General features: G+C 40.6%; 1 protein-coding gene across 4 annotated transcripts in view; it reads left to right on the forward strand.

Annotated features, from left to right (window-relative positions):
• GDA (guanine deaminase) overlaps positions 1–21037 on the forward strand; it is a 111971-nt gene that overhangs the window by 52885 nt on the left and 38049 nt on the right. For 2 of the 4 annotated variants that reach the window (XM_015117899.3, XM_077966213.1), the window contains exons 2-5: positions 651–739; positions 9731–9902; positions 18414–18501; positions 20373–20478. In XM_015117899.3, coding sequence (XP_014973385.1) covers positions 651–739; positions 9731–9902; positions 18414–18501; positions 20373–20478 — 455 coding nt within the window. The remainder of the gene's footprint in view (positions 1–650; positions 740–9730; positions 9903–18413; positions 18502–20372; positions 20479–21037) is intronic. The other 2 variants (XM_015117900.3, XM_077966214.1) reach the window with 1 other exon arrangement.

Consider the following 21037-nt stretch of genomic DNA (forward strand, 5'->3'; position numbering starts at 1 on the left):
TGTGGGCAGACATCAGCTAAGTTTGGTCCAGTTTTCTTTTCTGCCATAACAGAACAGCACTCAGTTCAGTGGCTTATAATTGCTGTGCTCTCCTTCCATCAGCGCCCATAAATGCTCTCCATACCACACCACAACGACCTGGCGGGTAGGGAAGGGGTGGCATATGCAATTCAAGGCTGGCTTTTGTATCTCATCAGTGCCTCTTTCAGCGAGACGAAGTTAAAACCAGGTACCATGACTGCTCACCTGATTTGTAGTTCTTATGAAGGTATTTTAATATAAATACTTGTTAAATTGGTGTCCTTGCACGGGGTGATTGGTGAAGCCTTCTATTCTGCCATCCTGCTCCGCCTCTCCAATTAGCCACTTTTAATACCTTGTATCTTCAACTGAGAATTTTTGAAGTCTCACTTACATCAATATTATGGCAGAAAAGGAGAAATCACACACAGCTTGTCTTTGGATGACCAAAAGCAAACCCTTGTCTTTTTTTTTTTTTTTTGCCTCTAAACTCAATTCCATTTGGTCTCAAATACCTTTTAACTCGGCTATAGTATAGTCTCTTTTAAGAAGATTTACATATTTAATAAAAACAAATGACTATGACTCACTAATATGTGTTTCTTTTCTTTTCTTTCTGTCTTTTAAAGATAGTGTTTTTAGAAGAAGCATCTCAACAAGAAAAACTGGCCCAAGAATGGTGCTTCAAGCCATGTGAAATAAGAGAACTGAGCCACCAGTAAGTTGTTACTTCTTCCCTTTTACTGGGTGCCACTAACAAGCTTAAATTACAGAAAACCTGCCTTGAGAGACAGAGAGACTTTAAAAAAGAATATTAATTTAAAAATAATTATTTTTCATTAATTATTTGTTAAAGGAGGAGATGGGAAGGAAAAGGTAAACAGTAAGCTGAAGGATGGAAACTTAAGAGAGCTAGAAGCTGCCATGGTTCATCAATTTCTTTAGCATATATTTGTTGAGCATGCTATGTGCAGTACCTAGGGTCTGGAGGTGAAAAAGATCTTCAAAGTCCTTGTCCTCACAGGGTTTACAGTCCATGGGGGACAAAGACAGTAAACAAGCAAACAGATACCTGAGCTTGACCATGGTAGATTGTGATAGCTTCTATAAAGGAAGGAAACAAGGTGGGGTGGGTATGATAGAGGTTAACTATTAAGAAGTAGGGAGGAGGCAGGCGTGGTAGCTCACGCCTGTAATTTGAGAGGCCGAAACAGGCAGATCACGAGGTCAGGAGATCGAGACCATCCTGGCTAACACGGTGAAACCCCGTCTCTACCGAAAAATACAAAAAATTAGCCGGGTGTGGTGGTGGGCACCTGTAGTTCCAGCTACTCCGGAGGCTGAGGCAGGAGAATGACGTGAACCTGGGAGGCGGAGGTTGCAGTGAGCCGAGATTACGCTACTGCACTCCAGCCTGGGCAACAGAGCGAGACTCTGTTTCCAAAAAAAAAAAAAAAAAACCAGAAAAAAACAAAAGAAGTAGGGAGAAAAGAAAATTTGAGAATCAATTGGTTGGGGAAGTTCAGAAGCCCACTTGAGCTGTGATATTATATTTCAACTACTTTTAGTGGTTTTTAATGTTTGTTATATTTTATATATAACATGTATTTTATATATAACATATATTTAATATATGTTATACAGTTTTTAAAGAAATGATTGGGCCAGGCATGGTGGCTCACACGTATAATCCTAGCACTTTGAGAGGCCAAGGCAGGTGGCTCACCTGAGATCAGGAGTTCAAGACCAGCTTGGCTAACATGGTGAAACCCCATCTCTACTAAAAATACAAAAATTAGCCTGGTGGCGCATGTGGCACCTGTAATCCCAGCTACTCGGGTGGCTGAGGCAGGAGAATCTCTTGAAGCCAGGGGGCAGAGGTTGCAGTGAGCCGAGATCACTCCACTTCACTCTAGCCTGGATGAAAGAACAAGACTCTGTCAAAAAACAAAAAACAAACAAACAAAAAAACTCAGTTTCCTCATAGCCTGCTTGATATGTTTTATGGAAATGGGAAAACTTTTTTTGATTATAATTTTTATTTTATTTTATTTGATATTTATTTTACTTTAAGTTCTGGGAGACATGTGCAGAATGTGCAGGTTTGTTACATAGGTATACATGTGTCATGGTGGTTTGCTGCACCTATCAACCCTTCATCTAGGTTTTAAGCCCCACATGGATTAGATATTTGTCCTAATGCTCTCCCTCCCCTTGCCCCCCACCCCCCAACAGGCCCCGGTGTGTGATGTTCCCCTCCCTGTGTCCATTTGTTCTTATTGTTCAACTCCTACTTATGAATGAGAACATGCAGTGTTTGGTTTTCTGTTCCTGTGTTAGTTTGCTAAGAGTCATGGCTTCCAGCATCATCCATGTCCCTGCAAAGGACATGAATGGGAAGACTTTTTTAAAGCTAAAATATTTTATCTTGTTTCAGGCCAAACAAGTTCCAAGGCCAATAAAAGTGGTACCATTTATATTCTGAAAACACTGATAATTTGGAAATTGACTTTCACATAACATAGAGGAACATTGTTTCACGTAATAGAGAAACATTGAACTAGGAATGAAAATACCTGGTTTGAATCCACAGACGTAGTTTTGCAGATGTTAAATGTGAAGTAAGCCACTTTCCCTCTTTGAGCTCATCTAGACTATGAAGCTCATCTCTGGTCATAGTCCAGAGAGACAGAGTAACTGTTTATAAAGTTGCACTCCACCTGCAGTTCTACTCACATCCCTTGCCTCCTTCCCTCTCCCTGCTGCCTCTCTATGGACTTGGAAGTGTGTGGGTGGTGGGCATGGTAATGAATATAGTAGCTTCTGCTGTTACCATCTACTTCCTCTTCCTAGATTTTCTCGTAAGAATCTATGATGAGGAACAACTGACATTGATAGTCTCCTCCTTGTGTGTCTTTGTGATGGAGGATTAGAAGAAGGCTTGGAAGTAGTTGAAGTGGAGGCTGAGATGAGATGAGAGAATGGTGGAAGTGGTTGTAGGATGGGGAGGAGGGTAAACATAACTGGGGGTCTTCACATCCTTTTCTTCCTCTTTATGAGGTTGCTTTTGAAATTAAATCCATCAGAAATGCAGATTCTGGGGGCCGTATGTAAGTACTGCACACAAAGAAGTAGTAAGGTAAGAAATAATTTAAATTTTAGTAGAAGACTGAAGTCTTTGAAGAAAAAATTATATTTAAAATGCAGAGATTCTTATATCAAGCACACAAGTTATGTGCAGTTGAATTTAAGTCACGATTAAAATACCATAAAGGGATGTCTCAGACCATTTTTAATAGACTTGGCCCAATACACAGTGTATCTACAAGTCTATCTCAGTACCGTGTGGATTTTTAAAAAATGAAAATCACAACTGGAGTACCATGGGCAGTGCTGTGGTAGGAGTGAATCAGATGGTGGCCATGGACCGTGGACAGGTTTGCAGGGCCAGGATTAGGGTGAGAGGAGTGAGGCATTCACCTCAGGCACAAAATTTAAAAGCAGCGGGGGAGGGGCAAAAATTCAGTGACCAAGATCAATACTTTTAAGGCAATATTTTAAAATAAAAAAATGAATGCATGGCCGGGTGCAGTGGCTCATGCCTGTAATCCCAGCACTTTGGGAGGCCGAGGTGGGCAGATCACTTGAGGTCAGTAGTTCAAGACCAACCTGGCAAATACAGTGAAACCCCATCTCTACTAAAAATACAAAAATTAGCCAGGTGTGGGCCAGGTGCGGTGGCTCATGCCTGTAATCCCGGCACTTTGGGAGGCCTGGGTGGGCGCACATCATGAGGTCAGCAGATAGAGACTGTCCTGGCTAACACGGCGAAACCCCGTCTCTACTAAAAATACAAAACATTAGCTGGGCATGGTGGCGGGTGCCTGTAGTCCCAGCTACTCGGGAGGCTGAGGCAGGAGAATGGTGTGAACCCCGGAGGCGGAACTTGTGGTGAGCAGAGATAGTGCCACTGCACTCCAGCCTGGGCTACAGAGTGAGACTCTGCCACAAAAAAAAAAAAAAAAAAAAAAAAAAAAAAAATTAGCCAGGTGTGGTGGCAGGTGCCTGTAATCCCAGCTACTTGGGAGGCTGAGGCAGGAGAACTGCTTGAACCCGGGAGGGGAAGGTTACAGTGAGCCGAGATTGTGCCACTGCACTCCAGAGAGTGAGACTCCCATCTCAAAAAAAAAAAAAAAAAAAAAAAATCAATGCGAAAACTCATGATGAACGAAACACCAACATTTTAAATAAAGACAGGATGTTATTTGTTTCACAGTCATGCATTTTTTTGTGCAATGCAACAGTCACTTTCAAATAACCTGGATTCCCAGACCCATGGGGCCATTGCATTACCGGTAGGGCAGGTTGATGAGGGTGATGATGGTTTGGGTAATACACACATGTATTGATACACACCTGTATTGTTTTTTGATGATAAAACTTTATTAATGTTTTCCATTTGGTGAAAAGATGGGTGGATGTTCTGATAAGCATATATGGGGGATATAGACATAATTTTTTTTGCTCAGGTTATGATGTGCCTTGGCCAGCACTGCAGATTTGGAATACCTGGGGGAAGTTGAGATTCTCTGAGGAAGTTATGATGCTGATTAAGTAAAGTGAGAAGAGGAAAGCTGAAAAGAAGGGAGAAAGGAGAGCTTTTTTACCTTCTGCTGCAGCCCTCGGATCTCTTCTCTGCTTTGCCTGCAGCTGGGCTGTTAGTAGCTACAATTTAGCCATAAGTGATGTTGTGAGTGGAGAACCAAGTTTGAATCCTGGCTGAGCCACCAACAAATTGCAAGTCGAAAATAAACTTGCAATCCCAGACCTTCCTTTTCTTCTCTCTGTAAAATGAGTAGGTGAGCTCGCTGACCTCTAATGTCATGTGCACTCTCACATTCCATGCTTCTGTGTGTACAGATATATCTGTAATAAATCCTGGACTGTAGCCTTGATTCTCAGAATCTTTTTATTGATAATCATTTCACAATGCTTACTATTTCCTTAAAAGGATTGTAACTTTTCTGGGTAAAAAAAAAAAATCACACTTCAGATGCAATAAATCCTTGCGCTTCTGTTGCCTCTGAAGACTTTGTACTCTGAATCATCTTTAACTCTCTCATCTCAGCTACGAAGAACATGCTCATTTCCCCTACATGAAAAACATAAAGTGACTTGAACTCTTCTGCATCCTAACTTTCACTATCAAATATTTTAAAAGGGAACTCTCCATCTGCACAGGACTTTTCCAAACACTCTCTTTTTAGCACTTAGTGCAGTAACCAAAACATTCTAGAGACTCAGTGAGTACTTTTTAAATGAAGAACTAAATCCTTCTGAAACTGGGTGTCTCCCCTGTTGATTGCACTGGGGTCTCAGGATTATTCCTGAGGTCATGCATTTTTGACCCTTATAGTTTTTGGCACTAGTCATTGCCCTGCTCCTTCTTGAATGTCTCTTCGTTACTGTCCCTGACACCTCTCCATGCTGGGTTCCCTCTATCCTCCTCATAGTAACTCTGCCAAGATTGATCCTGATCTTCTCTTTCTCAGTCTTACTCCTGAAGTCGAAGGTGCTGCTTAAGATGTTGGTTTGTTCTTTCTTCCACAGAGATCTCTGGCATCACCAACTTCTAGAGTTACTTATATAGAGAAGACCCTCAAATCTGAATTGTTTCTCTTTTTTTTTTTTTTTTGAGACGGAGTCTCGCTCTGTCTCCCAGGCTGGAGTGCAGTGGCGTGATCTCCGCTTACTGCAAGCTCCGCCTCCTGGGTTCACCCATTCTCCTGCTTCAGCCTCCCTAGTAGCTGGGACTACAGGCGCCCGCCACCACGCCTGGCTAAATTTTTGTATTTTCAGTAGAGACGGTGTTTCACCGTGTTAGCCAGGATGGTCTTGATCTCCTGACCTCGTGATCGGCCAGCCTCAGCCTCCCAAAGTGCTGGGATTACAGGCGTGAGCCACCACGCCCGGCCCTGAATCCTTTCTTTAACTCTTATGTGACCTCTTATCCCACATCCCCAATTACTTCTTGGACAGTTGGCATTCACACTTTGACACTGGGTTTAATATGGCATCATAACCCTCTTGCCATAAAAAACAGACTTTCCTTCTAGATTCTCTGTTCTTTATGTCATATGTTCATGCTCACATGCTCAAAAACTTACTCGCAGCCAGGTGAGGTGACTCACGCCTGTAATCCCAGCACTTTGGGAGGCCGAGGCAGGTGGATCACCTAAGCTCAGGAGTTCGACACCAGCCTGGACAACATGGTGAAACCCTGTCTCTACTAAAAATACAAAAAATAAGCTGGGTGTGGTGGTGGGCAACTGTAATCCCAGCTACTCGGGAGGCTGAGGCAGGAGAATTGCTTGAACCCAGAAGGCAGAGGTTGCAGTGACCTGAGATCGTGCCATTGTACTCTAGCCTGGGCAACAAGAGCAAAACCTCATCTCAAACAAACAAACAAAAAACTTACTCACTTTGACTTACTTCTCTCCTTTGTTTCCTAGAGCTAATAAAACATCAAGTATTGTTTGTTTGTTTGTTTTTTTCCATATCATCCTTTTCCTTTCTCTATCCATCACCATGGTTTTTATTTAAAAGTATCCCCATTGGGAGACTCGGGAGTCACTTAACACATGGCCACCACCCCTAGATTCATCATCCTAAACCCTAAGCTCAATATATCACAGTCTGCCAAAGGAAAAAAACACAAACATATATTCTCATGATCCCCTTTGTCTTAGCTCCCCAATAACACATGTATGTTAATTCACTAAATTGAGTATTCAAGACCCTTTAAAAAAACTTTTTCCTGTTTTTAGGAAAAATTTTTATACAGCAAAATACAGAGATCTCAGATACATAATTTGATAAGTTTTGGCAAATACATATATACCCACATAACCAGCGCACCAGTCAAGATGTAAAACATTCTTATCCTAGAAAGTTCCCTTGAGCCCCTTCCAGTCTCTACTGCCCCGATAAGCAGACATTGTTTGTCTTCTGTCACACAGATTACTTTTGACTATTTTTGAACATCATATACATAGAATAACTCAATATGTACTCTTTTGTGTCTGAATTCTTCCATTCAACCTAATGTTTTTGACATATTCATATTGTTGTGTCCATCAGTTCATTCACTTTTATTGCTGCATAGTATTACATTGAACCATGGTTTGTTTATCCATATTTGCTGGTGGTAGATATTTACATTGCTTCCAGTTTGGGGCTAGTATGCATACAACTTCTATGAACATTCTCATACAATTCTTTTCTTAAACCTATGTTTTATTGCATTTGGGTAAATAGAAGTGAAATTGCTCACTAAGACTTTTTATGTCTGAGACCAGATCTACCTCTCCCTGTTTCCTCCTTTTTCTTTTTCCCTTCTTCCTCCTCCTTTTTTTTTTTTTTTTTTTTTTTTTTTGAGAAGGAGTCTTGCTCCGTCACCTAGGCTGGAGTGCAGCAGTGCGATCTTGGCTCACTGAAAGCTCCACCTTTCAGGTTCACACTGTTCTCCTGCCTCAGCCTCCTGAGTAGCTGGGACTACAGTCGCCCGCCACCATGCCTAGCTAATTTCCTCTTCTCCTCCTCTCCTTTTTCTTTCTCCTCCTTTTTCTTCCTCCTCTCTCTCTCCCTCATTCACCCGTAATCTCCTCAACTAGATTATAAAGTCTTTGAGGACAATATGCCTTATTTTTCTCTGGACTCTCCACAGGGCTTGGCAGAGTTTCCTAAACAGAGTAGACATTTGGGAAATATTATTTGGTTAAACAATTTAACTGCATGAGGAAGTTACACTGCTATTCCGTTTTATGATGGGAGAGAAAGCAAAGACCCAAAGGACTGACATTGTGGAGGGGTCAGTGACTGATAGCTGAGAGAAATCCGTACTCCACCTTCCCTTTCGGAGTGCTTCCCACATTATAGGCCCACTTAATGCTGACTTTTTGATGTCCTTAAAAGTTCTTTATTTCCATAGTTAGTGAATTAACAGTTCCATCACGTGGAACGTAGTGACCAAGAGTACTGAACCAACAAACTGCCTGGGTTTGAATCCCAGCTCCAAAACTGACTGGTTAACAGTTACTTTTTTTCAAGCTACATAAATTCCCTGAGCTTTAGCTTACCCTTATGTAAAGGAGGGTAACAGTACTCTCATACTTCGTAAGTTTCTTGTGAACATTACATCATCATCATCATCCATAACATTTATTGATGCTTTCCATTATCTAGGCATTGTTCTTACACACACTAAATACAGCCTCACGTCAGCTCTATGATGCTACTACTATCTCCATTTTACATAAGGGGAAACTGAGTCACACAGAGTTTTTTTTTTTTTGTAATATGTCAAATATCTAACTGCTGATTTATGGTCAAACCTGATTTCAGATCTAAGCAGGCCCAAACCAGAATGTATACACTTAGCTGCTGCCCACAGATGAGATGATGTATGTAGAACGCTGTGCCAGTGCCTAGTGAATGTACATATTCAGGAAACATTAGCTGCCGTCACCATCATTATTACAATAACTGACTACAAAAAAAGCTAGTCTTTTCCATGTGATGTAGAGGCTTTCTTGTAGTCAGACAAGATCAAGATGACCACTGAGTCTGCCATTCCTTGCTCTTGTTTTAAAATAAAGCATTTAGAGTTACTCATGGCTTTCTTAGGCTTACAGTTAGGTGGTATGTATACATTTGATTTGATAGCATGAGGAATTCTTTGTGATGTCAGGTTTCAAGTTCAAGTTGCTTACGTGATTGAATATTTACCTAGGATAATGTTGGCAGTAGAGGGTCCCATCTTTTGGCAAATATCTGTGTGGATGAGGTTGGATACTTACTAGAGACTGTGGTGAACTGCATTAGCTCTTTAGAAAAACATTAAGTGTCTGTCAGCACCATACTGCCTCGATTCTGTGGGTGCTGCCTCTGAACACTTTCCAGGACTTTCTAATTTAAAGAATTAACAGAAATATGAATATGAATTGGTGGATCATGGTGGCAGCATTAGTGATCACAAGCCTCCCGAGCATGGTTGCCACAGCATCATAACCCCCTCTTCACTTCAGCACTTACATCACTGCCCGTTTGTGGTCCATCTCCTGAGATCACCTGTCCCTAACCAGCTTGTTCTTGCTGCTTCTGTTTCAGAACTCAGTTTCTGTAACACATGGGAAAAGACTAGGTTTCTTGTGGTCAGAAAAGATCAAGATGACTGCTGAGTCTAAAATTGCAGCCGGTCTGTTTCTCACCTTTAGTCCCCCTTAGTGACTCGTGTGCACATTCCTCAGCATGACTATAGAAGTTTTAAAGACCTCCTCTTGCATTCTTGCTCTCTGACCTACAGCCACCTATTGTGAGAACAAAGTCTCAGGATTAAATCAGGGCTCCCCTCCTTTCTTGTGCCACTGCTGCTTTGCCTCTTCTCAATGCTGTTTTTCCTTCCCTCCGTCATCACTGGTTAACCCCCCACCAGCTATTCCAACCTAGGAGCTACATCTCTCCTAGCAGAGCTTCATTTTTATGTCCTGACCTCTAAGTAATTGGAGAATTTACAGTTGTCTGATTGCATCACTTATAAACCTGCGTGGGGTGAACAGTGAAATCATGCTTAGGAAAAAATGTGATTTAAAAAATACGGAAAATGAAGATAGATATTATTAAACACTTTTCTTCTCATCTTAATTTCCAGTGAGTTCTTCATGCCTGGGCTGGTTGATACACACATCCATGCCTCTCAGTATTCCTTTTCTGGAAGTAACGTAGACCTGTCACTCTTGGAGTGGCTGACCAAGTACACATTTCCTGCAGAACACAGATTCCAGAACATTGACTTTGCGGAAGAAGTATATACCAGAGTTGTCGTAAGTATCTTGTGTGTGAGTATGATATTCTGTTTGGTCATCTATAGGAGTATCAGTTTCCTAGGACAGATATAAATTATAAAGCATAGGCAGTTAAGCCTAAGATGGGCCACAGAGAATTTTTAAGTTTTTTTTTTAACAGTCCAGTGAGTTTGTGACCACTTTACCTACATAGCTAGTCAGTGGAAAAGAGAGAATTTGAATCCAAGTTTCCAAAACCCCAATCTGGTGGGTTTACGTTACTCTTTTACTTCCTGTGTTTTACTTTACCAAATTTGGGTTTACTGAATATGTGTGGTTCCCTACTCCTGCCAATCCATAATGCTGTTCTGAGGACCATATGGATTTGTTATGTGACCTTTGCAGAGTTATGTGACTCACTTTTCCCATCTGTAAAAAATAGAGATCATGATAGTACCTATTTCACAGGATTCTCGTGATAATTAAGCAAGTTAATATTTGTAAAATTCTTAGAATAGTGTCTGGCACATGGTAAGAGCTCTATTTGTTTGCTTTAAAAATAGCCAAGGAAATTTAAAATTAAAAATTTAAATTACTGTTAGAAGGGATATTGTGTTACTCTGGGAGCTTTGCAAGGAGGCACTTGGTAATGTGACTTGAGCACTGACACCACTAGAGGGAACTCTGGGGCTAGTACAGTCATTGAACAGTGGCAGTAGTGTGTGCCAGCCATATGTTGAAGGCTCTGAAAGTGTCCTTCCTTCTCCTCTTTCAGGAAAATCAGTTCCTTTCTTTGTACTCCAATCCTATGCCCAGAACCAGAATCCACTCAGGAATCAGGAACAGTTTCTGCAGTAAAGGAGCGAAAGCGGAAATGCCGCCTTATCTGACCGTTATGTCTTGGGTGTTCAGCGCACTTGGTCTGAACACTCATGGATTTTTGTCGGACCCATTGATTCCTCCTAAGGTGTTCACTACATGTGGTGGTGGCAGTATTATAAGCCTTCCACATCTACTGACCTAACCATCTTGCCAGTTTTTTTGGTCTTGCATCATTCCAGCCTTAAAGAGTAAAAGCAAGTGCTAACTTTTTTTTTTTGTTAAGACAGAGTCTCACTCTGTCACCCAGGCTGGAATGCAGTGGTATGATCTCGGCTCACTGCAACCTCTGCCGCCCAGGTTCAAGCAATCTCCTGCCTCAGTCTCCCAAGTAGCTGAGATTACAGGCACCTGCCACCATGCCCGGCTAATTTTTGTATTTTTAGTAGAGACAGGGTTTCACCATATAGGTCAGGCTGGTCTTGAACTCTTGACCTCAAGATCCACCGGCCTCGGCCTCCCAAATTGTTGGGATTACAGGCTTGAGCTGCCGCGCCTGGCCAAGCAAGTGCTAGCATTTATATACTTGCCTCACATAATTATAAATTCAGTGCAATTGTGGATCTTACACATTTAGCATGCACCACATGACACTAGAAAAGCTGAGAAGGACTAAAGCTGTGTATAAAGTAGCTGGCGCATTGTGTTAATGAATGGTGTTAACCACACCAAATCTTTATTCTCAAAATTTATTTATACCTCACATTGTTCTAAAAGAATGTGAGATAGCTGAAAATTACGTAATATACAACAAAAGAAAATGAGTCATGTAATAAAGGAGAAGAAAACAAGGGGGAGGGAAAAGTAAAATAAAACCAAGTAATCATTGTCTACTGTGGGGGTCCATGCATTTGTTAGTTTGTCATGAATTTGGCTTTACATTTCTAGAACCTGACCCAAAGAGGGAAATCAGTTACGAAATTTACTCTGCTTTTATGATTAAAAAACACATTTGTTAAGGTAAAGCATATCTATGCTTCATACTGAAACTCAAGAAAATTAATCTCAGTATTCCTTAGTATGGATAGACACTATGCTGTCAAAATATATATCGTAAAGATGCTATACTACCAAAAAGTCCAGATAGATCATTCTTTCATGTTTAGAGAGATAGAGTATCAAGGACTATATATTTTTCGGGCAATACTCCATATAAATTATTTCTGACATCAGAGATTTGTTCAAGTATTTGATGTCAGGCCAAGTGTGGTGGTGGTTTAAGTATTTGATGTCAGGCCTGTAATCCTGGCACTTTGGGACACCAAGGTGGGCGGATCACCTGAGGTCAGGAGTTCAAGACCAGCCTGGCCAACATGGTGAAACCCCGTCTCTACTAAAAATTCAAAAATTAGCTGGGCATGGTGGCATGCACCTGTAAGCTCAGCTACTCAGGAGGCTGAGGCATGAGAATCGCTTGAACTCAGGAGGAGGAGGTTGCAATGAGCCAAGATCAGGCCACTGCACTCCAGCCTGGGTGACAGAGCAAGACTCTGTCTCCAAAAAAAAAAAAAAAAAAAAAAAAAAAAAAATTGGAGAGCACATCTCCTATGTTTCTTATGTGTCTGAGAATGAATGAATGTGGGCCCACAAACTTTTAAGTTGGAGGCACTGAGGGTATGACTGACATCTGTTTAAGGGTGTTGAGATGTGTTAACTAGCCACATAGCCTACTCAATGGGCTGAGTTCAGTGGGAATAAACAGGAGTAGCTTTGGGTTTCCTTCCTCCCTTCCTTCTTCCCTTTCTCAGGGGTCTCCCTGTCCGGTCCCTTTACTGTAATTAGGGCAGTTCCTGAACTTTCTAGTGTTTTCAGTTCATTCTAGTTGTTGAAAGAAAAACTTCACACAAATTAAATTTAACAGAGTAAATTCAGCAAAGAACGATTCCAGAATCAGGCAGCTCTCAGAACCAGGAAAGGTTCAGAGAACTCTGCCCAGCAATGTGGGCAGGCAGCATTTAAGACAGAAAATGGAAGTGAGGTACAGCACCAGCTTGATTGTTACAGCTCTGGGTTTGCCTTATTCAAACTTGTTCTGATCACTTGGCACCTGTGACTGGCTAGAGCTCAGCTGCTGTGACTGGCTGAGACTCAGCTATTTGTTACAAAAGCATATTACTAATTAGGCTTTCAGTGAGTTGATATACTAAGTAGTTGAGAAGCGTGCTCAGGCCACATTTAGTTTACTTTAACACAGTCCAATCTGAAGCTGCAATTTCTCATTCATTAAAAGCTTCTCCCCACATAAGCCACATACTTCCTGGTTTAGGCCCGACACTGAGGAAGGGGCTTACTGTCAGTGTTTGTGTAGTGCTTCTAAATAGCCCCTGCTTTCCATTTTGATTTCATCTTTAAGATTGTAGAAAAGTGCTTAAAATTTTGAAAATTTTGAAAAATTTAAATTACATGTCTGTTTTAATTTTGAGTTTTATTTTAGTTTGGTTAGTAAATGTAATGTGTCATTTTTCTTGGGGATAGCTGAGATTTATGACCCAATAAAAGGTTAATTTTTATGATTATTCTGCAATTTTTTAAAAGAAGACTGTGTTTTCTCTGTTGATTTGACTTTATTTCTATCTTTATGAGATGAAGCTGTTAAAAGTCTTGAACAGTTCTATTATTTTGCTCCATATTCTCCCATAATGGTGAGACAAGAGCATTTTCATTCTGTTCCCTTCTTCATTCCTACCCTTTTTGCCATGTCCTATGTTATATCATCTGAGATTTTAGTTACATTTTTTTGCCATGTATACTGTATTTAATTTAACTTTTAAGTTTAATTTTAAAAAATTATCTCAATTTAATTCCAGTTTTTTATTTGTTAACATCTGCACTTAATTTAACAATGAGGGCTGGACACAGTGGCTCATGCCTATAATCCCAGCACTTTGGGAGGCCTAGGCGTTCGGATATTACCTGAGGTCAGGAGTTCAAGACCAGCCTAGCCAACATGGTAAAACCCCGCCTCTACTAAAAATACAAAAATTAGCCAGGCATGATGGTGGGTGCCTGTAATCCCAGCTACCCAGGAGGCTGAGGCAGGAGAATCACTTGAACCCAGGAGGTGGAGGTTGCAGTGAGCCAAGGTGTGCCATTGCACTCCAGCCTGGGTGACAGAGCAAGACTCCTTCTCAATAATAATTATAATTTAACAATGAACTTTGCTTTTTATTTTGCAACTTGGATCCCTGTCTTCATTCATTTTTGTTGGAATATATCCTCTGACAATTCTTTCCAATCAGGTGGGTGATAAATATTCTAAAACCTAGAATTATCAAAAATGGCTTTACTTTTATTTTTTTTTTTTTTGACTCTTGAACAATGCCTTAGCTGTAGAGATAATTCTTTTTGAAATTATTTATCAGCATCCAATGTGCCGACATCAATCTGATTCCCATTTCTTTCTAGTTAATTTTCTGGCCTTTGGGATTTTTTTCTTCATTCCTGATATTTTGAAATTATAATTGTTGATCATCTCAATTCATTCTCAGTTTAATTATTCAGTTCATTCTCTTTAATACATAGTTCTTTCAATAAGAGAACGCCTGTTTTCCTTCTGTTTCTAGGAATTCTGTTATTTCTCCTTCTGTCTCTCTCTTTTTGAGTATATTCCTCTCTTCAATATATTCTTTCTTTTGATAATTACTATTAGAAAAATGTTGAAACTTCTATTTTCATGTCTCTAAACTTTTCTTTCATACTACATTCTTAGGAAATGGTATGGGCCAATTTTGTAAATCATTAATTCACTCTTACTATTTATAATAACCTGTTCCTCTTTCAAGGATATGACATCCTGTCCTATTCATTGAAGTATGCTATTTTTTGTTCATTTTATGTCTCTTGTTGTTTTAGTAATTCTGCTTCCTCAGGTGTTCATTCAGTAGATATTTACTAAGCACCTCCTAGAACCCATACACTTTTCTAGTTGCTGGAGATTAAATTTGATACCTTTGTCATGTTATTGGCTTTTCACCTGGATTTGTGATGGAGAGTTCATCCTTGTCTGTAACTGACAAGTTCTAAACATCCTCTACTGGTAGCCAGATCTTTTTGTTTTACATGGAAATTGTCTTAATATTTGGAAAAATTGACAGGTTTCCAAATTCTTTTGACTTTTGGGACTAACCAATGTTGCTGAGTTCTCATTTGCTTTTTTAAAACAATTGACTGGGCCAGGTGCGGTGGCTCATGCCTGTAATTCCAACAACTGTGGGAGTCTGAGGGCAAGAGGATCACTTGGGGTCATGAATTCAAGACCGGCCTGGGTAACATAGCAAGGGCTTGTCTTAAAAAAAAAAAATAGCGCTGGGTGCGGTGGCTCAAGCCTGTAATCCCAGCACTTTGGGAGGCCGAGACGGGCGGATCACGAGGTCAGGAGATCGAGACCATCCTGGCTAACACGGTGAAGCCCCCTCTCTACTAAAAAATACAAAAAATTAGCCGGGCGAGGTGGCGGGTGCCTGTAGTCCCAGCTACTCGGGAGGCTGAGGCAGGAGAACGGCGTAAACCCGGCAGGCAGAGCTTGCAGTGAGCTGAGATCCGGCCACTGCACTCCAGCCTGGGCGACAGAGCGAGACTCCATCTCAAAACAAACAAACAAACAAACAAACAAAAAATAGCTAGGCATGGTGGCATGCATCTGTAGTCCCAGCTACTTGGGAGGCTGAGGTGGAAGGCTCTCTCGAGCCCAAGAATTCAAGGCTACAGTGAGCTGTGATGTGTGACGGCACCACTGCACTCCAGAGCAAGACCCTGTCTCAAGAAACAAAACCTAAAATAACAACAACAACAACAACAACAACAAAATGCAACACACTGAATCTTGTTAGAGGCTACTGTCCAAGGTACGGCACGTTCCTTTCTATTATCCTAACTCCAAACTCTCTCAATGCTGCAGACACTTGAGCTTCTGATGTCAAGAAAACCCTCTTTTTTCACAAAGGAGGAAACATGGAATGTAAGCAACTTTCTCAAGGTCCCATAGCTAATAAGAGGCAAAACATAAGCAAGAGCCACCGTCTGGAGGGTTTTCCTCTGCACTTTAAAAGCTTCTGCTAAAGATATGCCCCAAAGTACTCAATCCGCTAGTCCTTTTCCCAAGTGCTCAGACAGGTCAGGCAATATCAGTTCGATTTTCTTTCTTGAGGATCTTTTCACCTCCTCCCATTCCTTTGTTTCTAGCCAGCATTCTCTCTGGCACTACTGTAATCTTGGTATTCTCTTTGCCTCTTTCTTGCCTTTAATGCCCACTCCCTGGATCCAGGAATTACTTTTCTTTGGATTACTTTCGCATTTTACTAAAAGACAGTTTCTAAAAACTTCCTAAGAAAGAGTTCATGGAGAGCAACATTTTCAAGTCATTCAGTACTTAATCATATTTCTATGCTACCTTCACACTTGATTGATAATTTACCGGGGTATAAAATTGTATGTTAAAAAATAACTCCTGGCCGGGCGTGGTGGCTCAAGCCTGTAATCCCAGCACTTTGGGAGGCCGAGACGGGTGGATCACGAGGTCAGGAGATCGAGACCATCCTGGCTAACACGGTGAAACTCCATCTTTACTAAAAAAATACAAAAAACTAGACGGGCGTGGTGGCAGACGCCTGTAGTCCCAGCTACTCGGGAGGCAGAGGCAGGAGAATGGTGTAAACCTGGGAGGCGGAGCTTGCAGTGAGCCGAGATCCGGCCACTGCACTCCAGCCTGGGCGACAGAGTGAGACTCCTTCTCAAAAAAAAAAAAAAAAAAAAAAAAAAAAAACAACTCCTATTGTGACAAACAACTTATATGTACTTGTGGGAAGACCTCCTTTTGAATTGCTAGAACATGAGCATTGCGTTTTTTTGCAAGTAGTTAAGTGTCTGTGTGTCACTGTGGCCCTTAGAAAATTTTCTAAAGTACTTAGAAAATAGAAAACTATATAATAGAGTGTGTTCTATTTTCTAAGTACTTTGATTATTTACTTAGGATTTTTGGTTACAGAATGATATATATGAGTTGAATATGAAGGCATTGTTCTGCTTCCAGCATTGTTAGTGAGAAATCCAATGTCGTTGTGAGGCCTGTCATTGATCTGTGACCAGTTCTTTTTTTCCTAGAGTTTTTAGCATCTTTTCTATACTTACAGACTTAATATCTCAAAATTATATGCCTTACTTTGGGTTCTCTTTTTATTCCCTGTGCTGATAATTCTATGAGGATTTTAATTTTAGAGATGAGTGTATTTTTCATATTTTTTCCCTTCCATTTATTAAAAAAAAATTTAGATTTCTTATTCTAAACGTCAGACTGCCTAGATTGAGCCTAATTTTCTTATGTTCTCACCTTTTATTTTCATCTTTTCCTTTTCCTGAGCAATTCTCTTATAATTTATCCTACAACCCTCCTACTGGCTTCCACATTTCATTTATAATATTTTTACTTTTGGAGAGCTCCTGCTTTCTGATTTTCATAGCATTCTGTTCTTGTTTTGTGGGTGCAATAGTGTCTTTTATTTCTTTGAGGATGTGAGTCATAGTTGTTTTCTTTTAACTGAGTTTTCTTCTGACCTTATAGATTATGTTTCCTCTAAGATTTTTTCCAGATTCTTTCTCCTCCTCCTTATCTTTTTGATAATAGATTCCCTCCAATGCCTATCAAATCCTGGACATACATTCATACTGTGATGCTGTAAGGTGCTGACTGGAATATCTGGGTGGAGGTAGCACTTGTTGATGGTAACTTCATTATAAGATGAGTAGTGAAGGCAGTGAATTTGGGTCCCAAATGTCATTGTGAAGACATCCTTCTTTTAGAGTCATTCATTTTCTCTAGAAAAGAATCCTCTAGTCCCCTGCCAGGAGTTGTGGGAGTAGTACATGTGGTACTCTGAGGAAAATGACTGAGTGCCCTTGAGGTTGGCCAGATTTTCACTTAAACCTCTGCTTTACCTTCTCTTTTGGGGCTTGTAACCTCTAAATACTATCCAGGTTCTATAAAGAGTAAATCTCTCCTACAAGGAAGAGGTTAAGGGTGGTTGGCTGATTTCAACAAGGTTCCTGCCAGTGTTCAATCATACCCACACAAACTTCCACCCAATCCCCTGCTAAAACCCACACACTTCTCTCCTTCTTTCCAAGTTGCTTCCAGGTTCTTGTCCATGTTTTTTGTCTTCTGAGAAGATGATGAAATATTTTCTCTGCTCATGCCTCTCCTCTCATGTTCTTCTTGTGGGTTAATAACGTTTTTACTCCTTTACTGTTATGTTAGTTGTAATTTGCAAAGGAAAGGAGGTATATGTGATCAACCTTGCAGGTTGAGCTAAAAGTCTGGCTGAATATTTTTATTCTGTAGTAGAAGAAAAATCTTATTTATGTACTCCCAGATGCAATAAAATTTGGATATCCTTAAACAATCCTAAGAAAGAAGGAATTCATTAGTATCACATTTTAATGAATTCTGAAGCACGGAACTGTGTGAATCCAGAAAATATCAGAAGTATCAGCTTCTCTTCCAGCTAACTTTTGAAATATAAATACTTTTTGCCATTTACCTAACTACTCGACATCAAGATGGCATACCTTTAAATAAAAACATTTTAAAATTAAAAACTAAAATTCTGTTTTCCTCTGGATGTATCATGTGACTTTTCTGAGCACACGTGATTCATGGTTTTTGTGATTTATTTTTAGAGGAGAACACTAAAGAATGGAACAACCACAGCTTGTTACTTTGGAACACTTCACACTGACTCATCTCTGCTCCTTGCTGAAATTACAGGTGAGCAAATGAAAGCATGATTTATGGGCACATCAAGCAAAGACAGCCAGACCATCGTGGCAAACAACTTATATGTCCTTGTGGGCAGATCTGCCTTTTAATTGCTAGAACATGAGCATTACATTCTTTTGCAAGTAATTAAGTGTCTGTGTGTCACTGTGGCCCTTAGAAAATTTTCTGAAGTACTTAGAAAATAGAAAACTGTATCTTAGAGTGTGTTCTATTTTCTAAGTACTCTGATTATTTACTTACAATTTTTGGTTACGGAATGATATATATGAGTCTGAATTTTGTGTATTAATTTAGGGCTTCTTAGGGAAACTTGACTAATTCTAGCTGTGGTAATAGTTTCTTACATCAGCAGATACATGGTGGCTGTTGGTAGAGCTGTTGACTAGAGTCAGGGCACTGTGCTAGATGCTGGGAACACAACGAGATAAAAAATAGTCTCTGCCCTTGAGGAGCCAGACAGAATACCTACACACATTGATTACTAACCTTAGTAACCTCTGTTACTAGACGTCTAGCATTGTGCAAAGCACTCTGTAAGGATTAGTTCAGCAGCAAACAGCCTTCTGAGGTGGTTACTGATGTCCTCATGTTACAGATGGTTAGACTGACGCTCAGAGAGGGTCAGTGACATGCCCAGGGTTGCACAGCTAGTAAGAAGAGCTGATTCTGGATTTAGGTTGATGAGTCCAAAACTTGCAACCGGCACAGTGCCTGGCACATAGCAGATGCTCAGTAAATACTGTTGGCTGATACACTGATGCCACTGTTTGCTTATGCAAAAGACCTAATGGGTGACTCTGAAAATAGATACTACAGTTTTCAGAGAAGGCAAAGAAAACCCAGAACTAGGACACCTAGGAAGACTTTATGAAAGGGGCCTTTAAACTGGGCTTTGATGTAAAGACAACATGAGGAGAGGACAAACTCCGGATAGGAGAAATGACGTGGACACAGGTATGGGAACAGGAGTGTCAATAGTGGATGCAAGGACCACAGTAGTTTAATGGGAGGAGTGGATTCATCGCCTGGGGGCGGTGGGAGAAGAAGGTAGGCAGATGGGAGGGCTCAGATTGTGGAAGAGCTCAAATACGCACCAAAGACCCAAAACAGGTTCTGAGTCTAGGTGTGAGTGATGTGATGAAAGTGGTATTTTAAGGAAGATTAATCTAATGGCCAGTTATTAAAATGAATTGCAGGGTAAGGAGAGAGGCAGAAAGGTTGTTGAAAATCTCTTTATGACAGACATGGAGACACTGTAAAAACAATTACCATTGTCCCATATAGCCTCAACTTTCTTACTGTAATCCCAGCACTTTGGGAGGCCAAGGTGGGTGGATCATGAGGTCGGGAGAAACCATCCTGGCCAACATGGTGAAACCCTGTCTCTACTAAAAATAAAAAAATTAGCTGGGCGTGATGGTGCATGCCTGTAATCCCAGCTACTCAGGAGGCTGAGGCAGGAGAATCACTTGAACCGGGGAGTTGGAGGTTGCAATGAGCTGAGATCGCGCCACTGCACTCCAGCCTGATGACAGAACGAGTGAGACTCCGTCTCAAAAACAAAACAAACAAACAAACAAACAAAACAAACAAAAAAACCCCACCTGACAGCCTGAGAATGGGGATGGGGGAGGTAATGGGTTAAAGTGATGAATAGAAAAACTTTTACTGTTTACTGAATATAGTGGGGAGTTTGTGGTGGTTATTGTTCTTAAGTGGTGTAATGGTGGATGATCTTTTACATTTTCATTCATGTTTTCCATAATGATTTTGATTTAAAACTGATTGTTAAAAGCTTAGAAAAAGTACTGTTTCAGAAACAAACATGCCTTCATATTCTTTTTGTGTATGCTTTACAGATAAATTTGGACAGCGGGCATTTGTGGGCAAAGTTTGCATGGATTTGAATGACCCTTTTCCAGAATACAGGGAGACCACTGAGGAATCGATCAAGGAAACCGAGAGGTAAAAAGCCTATTTGTCTTGATTTGTCTTACAGGTTAGTTCTTGTGCTGCATTGATGGAGTTATAGATGGGAAAAGGAAACAGGATACTGTTATCACCCATTTGGGATGTGCACATACTCAGAATGCTTTGTTTAATGCAATGAGTCAGCTAGTCTACGGTGAATTTGATCAAACACTTGATAATCATTAATGATTCACAAAGAGCTTTCCTTTATAGTGCCACACTTGATCCTCATAGAAATCTCCATGAAGCATCTGTCTTTTATGATAAGAAAACTGAGTCTGACATAGGCTAAGAGGCTTGCTCACAGTCATACAGCTTTTAAGTAGTGGAGCCAGAATTCAAAACCAGGGCCTATGACTCTAAATTCAAAGTTCCTTTTTCTCTTTTCTGTTTTTTTTTTTTTTTTTTTTTTTTTTTTTTTTGAGACAGAGTCGCACTCTGTCACCCAGGCTGGAGTACAATGGCGCAATCTCAGCTCACTGAAACCTCCACCTCCTGTGTTCAAGAGATTCTCCTGCCTTAGCCTCCCGAGTAGCTGGGACTATAGGCGTGC

The sequence above is a fragment of the Macaca mulatta genome, chromosome 15 (genome assembly GCF_049350105.2).
Source record: "Macaca mulatta isolate MMU2019108-1 chromosome 15, T2T-MMU8v2.0, whole genome shotgun sequence".
Taxonomy (NCBI): domain Eukaryota; kingdom Metazoa; phylum Chordata; class Mammalia; order Primates; family Cercopithecidae; genus Macaca; species Macaca mulatta.